Source organism: Magallana gigas, chromosome 10 (assembly GCF_963853765.1).
Source record: "Magallana gigas chromosome 10, xbMagGiga1.1, whole genome shotgun sequence".
NCBI lineage: Eukaryota > Metazoa > Mollusca > Bivalvia > Ostreida > Ostreidae > Magallana > Magallana gigas.
In genome coordinates this window covers 23,359,746-23,372,570 of record NC_088862.1, presented here as the reverse complement: position 1 = coordinate 23,372,570, position 12,825 = coordinate 23,359,746, and the positions used below count along the sequence as shown (strand labels likewise).

The following is a 12,825-nucleotide window of genomic DNA, read 5'->3' as shown; positions in this document are numbered from 1 at the left end:
CAAATTTCTCTTCAAGAGAAAGTCAATAAAACTCTTCGGGTATTTCACCTTATCATACCTGTTAACCTTTCAAAGCTGCTATGTGGGAGAATCTCCCCCATACCAACTTGGCTAAGGGGGAGATTTTGCATAAACGACGTTTTTTTCACGTGAAATGCAAATATATATTAAAATACTTTTAGATACCTTATTTTACCATTGTAATTAATGCATTAGCAATCATTTTAAATTTTATTATTTCTATGACTACCAGTGTGCAATTACAACTTGTGTTGCTGTACATGTTCAGAAAACTATTATTTTGTTTGCATGGTACAATACAAGAAGTCAATAGTGCCACTTTTTATATTAAGTCTTCTTATTGTTCAGTATTGAACCATTACTGCATGCTGACATCTAGGATAAACACAGAAAATTTATTTTGCCTATTTTGAATTTGCAGTGAAACCCAGTGAAGAAAATACCAAAAAATAATATTAATTAAAATTTATTTTTTGCCTTATATATAGGATAGATTTTTAATTCACAAAAACAACATATATTTCTCCAGTATCATTTTAAAAATGATCTCTGTTGTAATGTCTATATAGCATCCCTGTAATTCATAGTACCGGTACTATAAACTTTAAAAACTCTTGTGAAATGCTTTTACACTTTTTCCTCGAGCTTCGCTTTATCGGTAGCTTGTATAAACACTCAGTGTTCCAAACTCACTTTGATTTTTACCGACCGTGCTGGCCAGACAGAATTTTGATATATTCAAGCTACACAGCAGCTTTTTGAGCTCAAAATCAGAGAAAAACCCGCAGTGGTTGTTGAAATTTGCATGTAAAGATTCAAAATTGGGGGGGGGGTATGGGGGAGACAAATACGATTGCGGGAGAAATTTGTCTCCCGCGCGGGAGATAGGTTGGATGCGGGAGATCTTAGATTTTTAGGCCGTTTTGCGGGAGTCTCCCGCGCAATGCAGGAGGGTTAACAGGTATGCTTTATTGTATCACAGTTTAATTTTGTTTATGTGCTTGGTCAAAGCTCAAGCTTTCTCTCTCTCTCTCTCTCTCTCTCTCTCTCTCTCTCTCTCTCTCTGAATGTTTGTTTTCTGTTTAGAAAAAATATAAAGAGAGGCATACAAAAATTTGAAATCTTTTATGTCACAATTTTTTTAATTCTCTAATCCGGAATTATACCGTATCGCTTACGGTTTAAATTTTATGAATAATGTACTAAAATTACCTTCTTTTAAAAAGAGTAAATTTATTTGCCCGACCAAGGCCAGTCTCGCCAGTTAGCCGTTAGGGTCGTTTGACGTTTAGACAGAGCCCAAATGTAGATAACTAAGGAGTGAATATTGACAGGTATGCATTTTACAAACCAGTTAATGATGCTTAATCTAAACTTTTAATGATAAAGTTCTAACCATTGTTTTCTTCGTAAACATTACGAAACGTGTTTAGTCCGAATTTCCTCTAAATAACATATTCGGTACAAAGTTACTTTGAAGAAAAAAAAATTGTTTGCTGACTAGAAGGTACTATTTTTAAAGATTTATTTCCAAACTCATCTCCCTGACAAAAGAAAAAGACGCTTCTATCTTGTTGAATATACCCTGTCTCATCACTCTCAAGATCAAGTTGAGGTACAACAGTATCGCATAGCCCCCTAACTCCGTCACTACCCTAACTCCGTCACTTTCGGGAAACTCCTCGCCGTTTGAAATCAAGTACGATTATGACGTCATTTTTTACATGTCAAAAATCTTTAATCAAATGTCAACAATTTGCAACGGTTAAATTTAAGAATATGTCAAAAAATAACAGAATTAAACCTTGTTCATTTTATGCACCATTAATTGTGTGAAATCAGCTAAAACTTTTTCACGGGTGCACTAAAATATCGATATTTCTGACATGCGGGCCCATTCGATCATTTACGATGGTCAGCCATTTTTAGAGAGGTCAAGATGAAACATTTCACATGTAATACATTTTTGATTAAGGTAAAAAATACTTTTTTTCTGTCCGGAATAGCCTTTATGCACTACTCTTGATGATAACGTCAAATCGCTCATGCCGAAACTTTTGCCTTATACAGGGTATAGATATATCCGGTATATCGCTATTTAGAATATGCTACATTTCTAAAAATGTAATAAATAAATAACATAATAAGTAATATATTAATAAATGATATAAAATATTTGAAATATGTAAGGGCATAAATCAAACAGCATCCATACATTCTGAAAAGGCCATTGTGATAGTTGTTTCATGGACCCATTTTTTATTCTGGCGATCATTTCATTTCGATGAAATTAAATACAATTTAAATTGTATGCACCATTTTTACTTATTATAACTTGGCCTAGATACAAATGGAGTTTTAACTAAATTGTTAATGTGTCTTCATTCCCTGCCATATCATAGAGCATGTGGGTGACGGAGTTAGGTTCATAAGATATAATAAGCACGCGTGATAAACGTCGTATTCAGAGGGCTTATTTGAATAAAGATAAAAATATTTTTTTTATAATTTTATAAATTATATTGTTTCAGATTATATTTAGTGATTGCAAATGATAAAAACCACAAAAATTAATTTACAGAGAAACGCGGGAGGTTTTCTGCTTATGGTGACGGAGTTTGGGTATTCGGGGATACAATATCTGAAGAATTATGTAAACAGGTTGGGACCAGTCGCCTAAATGGAATATTATTGTCGTTTGGGAGATATTATCTTCAATGGGATATGAATTTTAAGTGCTAAAAATTTGAAATTAGCTAAAAATATGGTAAATCCGCATATGAATACATGTACATGAAATGGAACAACTTATGATTAACAACTTTTTCTGTAACCGTTCTATTACACAGATTGTTCCCTCAGTATATCCAAAACTTCTTGAGGGTCAATCGTTGCTTTCTGGAAAACTTGCTACCCAAAGGTGTTGCATGTAAAAAATTACCTAATCAAAAAAAAATTAATTTTTGCACTTTAAATTTATATCCTATTATCCCATTTGGGCTATTATTTGTAAAATTGTTTTTATTGACATATGTCTGTGTTGTTCAAGATTTTCCATTATCTCTAAATTAAATATCAAATTTTTATTTCTGAATTCTAACTTTACCAAAAGCTTGACAAATTAAATTTATTAACCTCATTTCTTTTTTTATAGAATTTTTTCAACATGTCTATTGATTTTGCAGATAGTGACTGTGATATTTTGAAAATGGAATTAACATTGAGAACCTTACCTCGTGTTTTACACAAAATGAATACACAGACTGTGATTTGCCGTAGAATCAGCCTGTGTCACACACGCCTCTTTCAAAATTTTGTGGGCAAAAAGTCATCAATGCCAGCTAGATGGAGCACAAAGTCAGTTATTGTAGCTGAGAAGACTCTGTTCCAAATGTTGCCTGTTGTTTACTGGCAAACTAACAGACATATGGCAGGGCACAGTAAATTCTCTAACATCAAACATCGGAAAGAGGTGCAGGACAGTAAAAAGTCAGCGCTGATGGGACAGTATGTCAAGCTAGCACAGTCAGCTGTAAAAAGTAAGTAGAGAGAGCTTCCTGGATTGTATCGTATATTGAAACTTCACATACTAGTAATTTTAAAAACTTTTAATTTATATTCTTAAAAAAATCTCTGCTGAGATAGGTGTTCGACACTCATAAAAAAAATCAATCAACCCATTTACAGCCCCCCCCCCCCCAAAAAAAAATAATTCACACACTGTATATATATGATATGCACCTTTTAATTTTAATGAGTTTATGCATTGATTTTTATTAATAGATAAACTAGTTTTCAAGACCGAGACCTGGGCCTTGAAAAAAATCAAAATAAATATAAAAATATTTTATTACTTCTTTGGCAGGAAGTATTTGTTTTTATGAAAAGTGTGTTGGAAAACTTAAAATTTTAATTTGTTTACCATGTGAGCTAAAGTTGGTTAACTGTATTATATTTACATCCACCAAGTGCATGTATGATTCATATTAGCTATGTAGAAACTGACAAGATTGAAATCTACACGCCCCTTTTTTGATTGGTAGAAACCTTCATCAACCTTCAGCAACCTAAGAAAAATTTGATTCATGTGGGTTATGTATTTTTTCTGCAATGTCACCATCTTTGCATGAATTAATAATCAAGAAGGCATTTTATTGTTTAAATAGTTACATTTGGTGTTATTTCTATTTCAGTGGGTGGGTCTACTGATCCCAAACTTAACCCCAAGCTGGCCCAGGTTATAGAGAGTGCAAAGAAGAGCAGCCTGGGTGTTGAAACCATAAAAAAACTACTTGAAAGAATGGTAGGAAGAACTTTGATTGAGAATTGCTGGATTTTGTTACATTCAAATTGATATACAAATTCAAAGATCATGTACATATATATTATTACCAGTAAATAATTTATACTATTACATTAAGGTCAGACGACACGTTCCTCGAGAATCTTTTTTGTATCTCCTCGTAATAAAGAGTTCCAATAAAAAATATTAATATTATAATTACTTTAAAAATGATCAAAATTTACTTCAATTTGGTTATATGTGTACATGGTCGAGTGGTTAGAACCGTGGCCGCTCACTGTAAGTAGCGTATATGTTCTAGAGGTCGTGAGTTCAAAGCCCTGCCCCGGCGGAGATATAGTTCTAATTTAGTGAATTTCGCTTTGCTGTAGATGTATTTATTTTTATATCAGCAATTCAAGTGTTTTTTTCATGAAGATTATATACAAATGATATAGGAAATTGCATACTCTAGTATTTTGCAGAAATGCCTGGTAGATTACCCTAATTTTTTACAAGAAAGCGTGTCAAAGTAGTAGTAAACCATTAACAAATTCCTGAAAAAAGTTATCTAAAATTGAGGAACGTGTCGTCTGACCTTAATTAAAGGTTTAATTTTTATGACCTACAAAATAAATAGGCATTTTACAATTTTACACCCTTCATGACGTAAAACATATATTATATAATTATATACATGTTCAGTACATGTATATGATTGATAGGAGATGAACCAATCTAATTAAAATTAGATCTTTGATCCATGCTTTTAATGGATCGCTAAAGAACTACTTTGTCATGTTTGTGATCCAATTGTGATCATCAAGATCCAATTTTGATTAGACTGGATATGAACAAGTCTCCCCTTCTCAACATTATCAAAGTAAGTCATTATGATTTGAATAGAACATGTTAGCTACTTTTGAACTTTATTTTATTTGAAAGAAAAATAAAGAATACAAAGATATCATGATAGAAGTTTGTGGACCAGCCAACTCCATTTTCTTGGTTATGGTAGACGCAACGAACCAAGTGAGTGCTCGGACAGAGGTGAAAGCAGCAATGAGGAAACATCCGTAAGTTTGTGTGTTGATCAGGTAGAAATGGAAACATTATCTGTATTAAAGTTTGTATGAGTTGTTAAAGCAGCTATGTAGACATTTTTGTGCAATTCTGAATTATTTTAAGTCAAAGCAGATTACTAGTTCAAATCTCTACATAATGATGAGTTTTACTGTAGACAATCTTCGCTAGCCAAGGGTTTTCGGTCCACTCTGCTCCCCATTAATCCTTGGCAGATCTCATTACGAAATCTTGATGACAAACATTGCTTTATGATTGGCTGCAGCCTTGATTGGCTGATCCAATCTCAGCATTTACAACAGGCGCTTGTCAATAAAAGTTTAGAGAAACACACGTGTGATATTGGTAAAATATTCTGTGCTTTTAACAAGTTGAGACACAAGTTCTCAAGTACAGTGCCTCCTAAATGATGGTCTAACCAGATTGCTCTAAAAAACGATATAATTAACTGCATTGAACGGAGATTTACAAAGTTATCAAGGCTAGCGTGATAGTATGGGAAGTAAACATGGCGAATGTAGCCTCGGAAGTTGCTCATCCTGGTAGTATACAAGTTCCTGCTTATGGCTATTGGTTTTAGATGTTCAATGAGCTGTGTTTTATTTAATTTCTTTTGTCCGCAATATTCACGAAGATGATACCTGGTTTTATGGCATGAATGCTTTCATATATCAGTGACTTTTTCCCTTGGCTAGCAACGATGACCATAGACAATGTAATATTATCCCCAATTTGCAAATTTTTTGCTTATTTGACATATGTATAGTTTATTTATCATTATATCTTTCATAATCAAATAATTTACAGTTAATTTGAGTGACTTTTTCCAGGTGTGTTATTCCACCTTAAATATCAAAATACACTAATAGTCTTGTGTATTTTAATAATCATCTCATGTCCATATTTACCACTGTGAGATCAGTATAATACCTTTGATCATAATTCGGCTTTGATTTCATGCTATGATTTTAATACAGAGTGAAAGTCAGCAACTCCCCATCCAGTTTGCACTTATTCAAGCAGCAGGGAATTTTGTACGTGACCCCTGACCCCGAACGCCCCAACCTTGACCTTGAGGAGATTGCCATCGAGTGTGAGGCTGAGGACGTAACCAAGGAGACAAATGAAGAAGGTCAAGAAGTGATCAAGGTTAGTCCTGGGTCCTTGTTAGCTAAGGTAAAAGAAATGTTTTGTTTCTTAGGCACCATTGCTCCAGGCCAAATGCTGTTGCAATGATTAATTTTACTGATAACTGGAAAGAAAAGAAAACTCAATTTTAGGCTTAAATATTAATTTATTTCCCTTTGCAACTCTTGCAATAAAAAAATAAACCTGCCTACTTCATTAGATTTTGAACATTTTGTTCGAGAACCAATACATTAATTTTGTTTGTCTGGCCTACCCTAAACTGCCTCCGTCCCCACTCCTACTTTCACTGGGGTATTTTTTTTTTTATAGAAAAGTTAGATAAGAATAAATCAACTGAGCTTCCATGAATATCAATGATTTTGTAATACAGATATATAAAGTAAGATATTGACATTTAAGGGGAAAATGGGGAAATGAACTATCAATTCTCTCTACTATTTAAGATTATAAATCTCTTTTTTTTCATTTTTTTTTTGGGGGGGTGGGTGGGTTAAAAAACTTAAAGTACACATCTTTTACAACTTACATTATTTATTATAAATGCAGATTTACTTCAAAGGAGGCATGTAGTCAACAAATTAACCATCACATCTACATTTTATTTTTAAAAATGATTTGTTTAGCTATTAACTATTATTTAGTAAAAAAAAATCATTTATTTTCACTTTAAAATTTCAATGTTTCCCCTATATCTTTACATAGAGCTCTTTTTTAAAAGGAGATTTATATAGTCTTAAAGGTCTTATGCAAGGAAATAGCCAATTAAACTGAATCAATTGTAGTTCCATATATGTAGAGAATTTCCTTTCTTTCTTCCTTTTTTGGCACCTTATTTTAGGCCTATAGTATTGATTTTGGACTAAGTGGCTAGGAGAATTATTACTTTAGTGGATAGTCACACAAATTTCAATGGAACTATTTTTTTTAGATGCGCATGATGCAACATACTTCCTGGATGGTGCTGAGCCTGTTTGTCAACATATGTAACCAACGTGTACTTGGGGGTAGGTATGTTTACTTTCAATTATCTGTCTTAGAAGCCGCATAAGGCGTTATTTTTCTGATCTAAAAATTTTCTTGAAGCATTTAACTATAATTTCTCTTTCATGAATTATATGCTGAGAGTATAGTTAATTAATTTAAAACTAAATTAAAGATATATAGTAACATATAGTGAAATTAATTCCTTGTGTGAGACCTTAAGAGAAACATTTAAACTGCATTTTTTCTAATTTCAGGAGTTGTCTCCCTTGTTAAAGATCAACAATCACGGATAAACAATGTGGGATGTTGTCTTGTCATCAACGGTGGAATTTGACGCCTGTATACCCGTATTTCTACCAATCGTCTCAGTCCTCTTTGTTGTGTACATCAGACAGGTAAGAAAATTAAGATACATGTAATTGTTTGCAAATATTTCAATAAGATAAACAATGAGAAAAATAACATATTTACATGAGCTGAGCACCTCATAAAAGGACATGTCCAGGTTACACACTCTGATCATTCACACATTACCATACATTCAGTGCACATTATTAAAACATAGCAATCATTAAATGTAATACAAAATTCACATGACAGGTATAATATAACAAACATTTCATACATGCTAACTACACCCCCCCCCCCCCACCTACCCATGATAACACCCCCCCCCTTCCCACTTAGCTACTTCCTGTATAACTTTGGATCTGTTAGTGACTTACTATAAGTGTCTTTAGACTTTTTCTTGAAGAGCTGATGTCTTTAAGATCATTCTGTTTTATATATTAGTAGTTTTTGTTTCATTTTAAAGTAATTTTGTCTATTTTGCTGTTGTTTTAGATGATGGACCACTCTACTACCTTTACAACAGGTGCCCCTACAGATTCACGAAGTTCCAATGTTGAATTTCCATGACCTCGATTGAGTGAGTGCACAACTTTATGTATTCTACTTTCAAAATTTTTACTACTTGTAATACATTTTGGATTTGATTTTAAATATGCCCTATTCACAGATTCAGATTTTTGTGTACAAGTGTGATATTTAATTCTATCAAGATTATTAGGTCCCAAAGTCAGATTTATACAGTCTTTTAACAACCAGATGTCTTCTTCTGTCATGCTTAATTCAAAATCACGAGGCAACACTGAAGAGTTCCACTTGTTGTTTTTCAGTCTGCGACAGGGGAAGGAATGAAGTTGGCAGGACTTTCCGCCCTGTCCTTGGTAGCAGCTGATGATGGAAAGGACAGAGTTGACATGGCTCATTTCATCAAAGGTAAGTCACTGGAGAAGTGTTCGAAGCAGTTTTCGTACTCGGTCCTGCATCTAAGCTTGAGGTCAAGGGCAAATCTTCTCTGCATGAATTCTCTCATAGCTTTTGTTCTTCCAGGAAACATGTGGCTGCTGAAAAGAGCCTTAGCAGTCTGTTTTCTTTGAGAGCCAAAGAAGTGGCGCAAGTCTTTGAGGTTTTCAATCATATGCCCTTGCTTTTTAGATGCATCGAAAGCAGCGGCACTATCTCCATCACTGGTGAAATGGGAAATGACGATGGGCGGTCATCACTTTGCAGCTCACTGATGCATTCCGCAGCCGATCTCTTTTTGTGTCCAATGGTGGTCTCTGGAGGAATGGTTGCAGTGCAGTCTTCATGTCCTGGGCAGGTAACTTCCTTTCCTTTGGCCCTAAGATGGGTGCTTTTCTTGCACAGTTTATTGCCGCAAAACACTGCCATAACATTCTTCTTCTTGGTAACATTTTCACTTAAGGTGTATGTCACTTGTGTGGCAGCTTGAAATGGTGTTTTCCCGATTGCACTGAAGGTGGCATTGTTATAGCGGGCCCTTATACATGTAGGTGTATTGGCAAGTCCACATTTCTCGTTAAGCTCTTGAATGCCCTGCCTTATTTTCTTCATGCTGTTTTTGTTCACATCAGTGATGATTTTGCGTACTTTGTTGCAGGTCTGATGAATGTTGGTGGCTGATGCTGGTTTGATGTTTGCGCCAAGAAGCATACCACTCATACCCTCTGTTGTAAGGCTGGTACCCAAGTAGATGACAGCCATGGCAACATAAAGCTGTGTGGCTCTCCGTCCCCTTCCTGATAGACTGACTTCCTCGTACAGCTTTTCACGGTGACTGGTGTAATGACACTTCTTACATCGAATGGAAAGGATCCATGCCAGGCTTCTATTTTCCTCCCCATGCTGGTTCCAGTCCAGTGAACCGTCGTAGTCCTGTAATTTCTGTAAGTGCTCTTAAAATGCATGGTTCCAAATGTAATGGACCTGAGTGCTTGCTATTGCACAAGTATATATACGCAATCCTGCACTAGAATAACCCATGAATATAATTCTACCAAATTACGAATTTCTCGTAAATATTGCCCCTTTCGTTAAAACACAAGAATTACCTGTGTTTGGACTCGTATTTAAGTTATTACCGAGGGTAATTGAATATAAGACTTATTTAAAGTTTACGTAAATTTAAGAAATAATTAATTCACTGTCAATCGGGATTACCAAAATCAAACAGTGATAATACAGCACAACCTTCGTGTGTACATTAATTCAATAAAGGGGGGGGGGGGTTGCACTAAACGAGAATGACCTGAATATTGTACAAATAAATATTATAAAAATCGAGAAATAATCTAGAATTACCAGACTATATCTGACTTAACTGTTAACGCAAAACTTTGCCAATTATTTTCAACAATAAATCTGAATATATGTATAAATTATTCCATTATAAAATATCGATAATTCAATTATTAAAAATAATAAAATTCCAAAGAACTATTAACGATTACTAATTATTTAATCGGTAAGACTTCAGAGATTAACCCTTCGTCTAACTGTAAATAAAATGAACTATGTCATCTGTATCGAAATTAATCCAATACAAACTCCCTAAATATAAATTAATATCGTGTCAACAAGATTAACCCGTAATACCACAATGTATTAAAAAAATAAATTATTAAAAATCCCCTAATTATACCTAAAATAATCGAAGTAGTTAAAAAACACCCTTGAACCTCAATTGGTAAACCCCAAGTCCACCGGATAGAGTGATCTCCCCTTTTTATACACATACGGAGCCCCCCGATGACCCAAGCGCTTCCCTAAGGATCACTGGCAGTCACCGGCAATAACATAGACTAATGTATAAAATATAATTCAACAATTAAATTAGGTGATTTACACAACACATGACAAGTAAAATTATTGCAATTCATACAACAATACAATTTAATACAGAAATCGCAATAAAACCTAGTGCACAAAAGTTATGATTTGCATCGGGCGTGATATACTGAAATTCCATAACACTAATGGCGGTATGTAAAAACGAAAAGTACATGCTTGGAAAAATCATGAAAACATTTAAAGTGGAGTTTGCCAACGAAAATAATAGACCTGGAAGATTGAAATACAATCAAATAATCACGTTCATCTGATGCAGTAAGTAATAATAGTACAAATTATGATATCTCGCTGTGAAATGCAAATGGTAAATAAGGGGGACATGTCAAAAGTAGTACATGCATGTGCAATATCAAAATACAATTCTATATCGTGTCACAATCGTCACACATAGTTTAGCAGTTTTTTCTTGATGGAGTACTTTGTAAAGTCTGGAATTAGGGCTCGGTGACTCTGCATTCATGCAGGAGTCTACCGGCTGCACTTCACTCAGCCTGGGTTGCAAAATCTTCATTTGACTGCTTCTACGCTAAGCATCGCTTACTGTGAATATTCCATCCTTCTGCTGCTGTACGACGTCCTGAAACTCTTCTTTACTCAGCCTTCTTATAGGACATAGACACTGTACTGGGCTGGTGGTCCCTGTACTTTTCTGGCCCTTGTTGTGAGGAATGGTTTCTTTTTTGTACTGATGTCGATGCAGCCACTTTGGTCCTTTCTTTGGCATGATTTATATTGAATTGTACACTTGTAGACTTTCTAAGAATATGATGTTGTATGTGTTGCAAATTTTTAAGTATTGTAAACTTCCATACTGTTTATTTATTTTAGAGCTGCCATGTCTTCTAAGAGGAACCCCATCTTTGATGACTGATGGAAAAGCTTCATTACCCCCCATTGCTTAAGAACCCCTTATCTTAATCACTAGCCATTAATCAGTGACCACCGTTATCAAAGTTCCAAGGTACATTATTGAAGACTCTTCTGGCACTATTTTTTCCAGTCTCTGTCTTTGTCTTAGAATTAAAATTAACAACTTTTTGCCAATTAATTCTAATGTTTAAGTCAAATTCCTTTTTCCTAGCTAATTAATGTCTATTTATTCATGTTATTAGAGCTGAATTTTTTAAAAGCACATACACATAAACTCCAACAATTCAGGTTTCATTTCATTCCAAGCTCTTTTCACAACATCTCACTAATCAAATTTTATTTAGTTTTGAAAACATGTACTGTAGATGAATTTTAACAGAAATTTACTCCAGATTTCAGCAATCTGTTAAGAAGAGTTATCTCCTACTTTTTTAATCCCTTCCGGTCAAAAGTAGATTTTCATACACTAGCATATAGAAAATAGATACCTACTAGACATTTACTGCAAATTTCATTAAATTTCATGAACATTTAGTTGTCTTAAAGGTCGTACGCATGGAAATAGCCAATCGAACTGAACTTAGTCAATTGTAGTTCCATATATATAGAGACAATTTCTTTTCTTTCTTCCTTTTTTGGCACCTTATTTTAGGCCTATAGTATTGATTTTAATTTAGACCCATTGGCTAGGAGAATTATTACTTTAGTGGAATTGTCACACAAATTTCAATGAAACTATTTTTTTAGATGCGCATGATGCAACTTCCTGGATGGTGCTGAGCTTGTTTGTCAACATGTAGAACCTCCATGTACTAGGGGGTAGGTATGTTTACTCTCAATTACAGTAAAACACGCTTATAACGAAGTCCCAGGGACGTTCAATTTTACTTCGTTATATGCGTAATTCGTTATATCCGTTAAGTTTACAACATGTAATACAGCCACGGGGAACGAAATTCACTTTGCTGTAAGTGTCAGTTCATTATAAGTGTGTTCGGGGGTAGGTATGTTTACTCTCAATTATCTCTCTTAGAAGCCGCATAATGCGTTATTTTTCTGATCTAAAATTTTTCTTGAAGCATTTAACTATAATTTCTCTTTCATGAATTATATGTTGAGAGTATAGTTAAATAATTAACTGAATTAAAGCTTTATAGTAACTTATAGTGAAATTAACTCCTTGTGTGAGACCTTAAGAGAAACATGTAACTTTTGTTTAA

The 12,825-nt window shown here is 34.2% G+C and overlaps 2 protein-coding genes across 2 annotated transcripts in view; both read left to right on the top strand.

Annotated features, from left to right (window-relative positions):
- The window catches only part of LOC136272166 (probable transcriptional regulatory protein HY04AAS1_0501), a 62,934-nt gene that overhangs the window by 49,968 nt on the left and 141 nt on the right, over positions 1-12,825 (top strand). Inside the window, exons 5-6 of the mRNA XM_066073302.1 lie at positions 6,364-6,535; positions 12,353-12,424. Coding sequence (XP_065929374.1) covers positions 6,364-6,535; positions 12,353-12,385 — 205 coding nt within the window. The 3' untranslated portion in view covers positions 12,386-12,424. The remainder of the gene's footprint in view (positions 1-6,363; positions 6,536-12,352; positions 12,425-12,825) is intronic.
- LOC136272168 (probable transcriptional regulatory protein HY04AAS1_0501) overlaps positions 1,248-12,825 on the top strand; it is a 70,887-nt gene continuing 59,309 nt past the window's right edge. The window contains exon 1 of the mRNA XM_066073305.1: positions 1,248-1,355. The gene's annotated coding sequence lies outside the window, so the exon portion shown is untranslated. The remainder of the gene's footprint in view (positions 1,356-12,825) is intronic.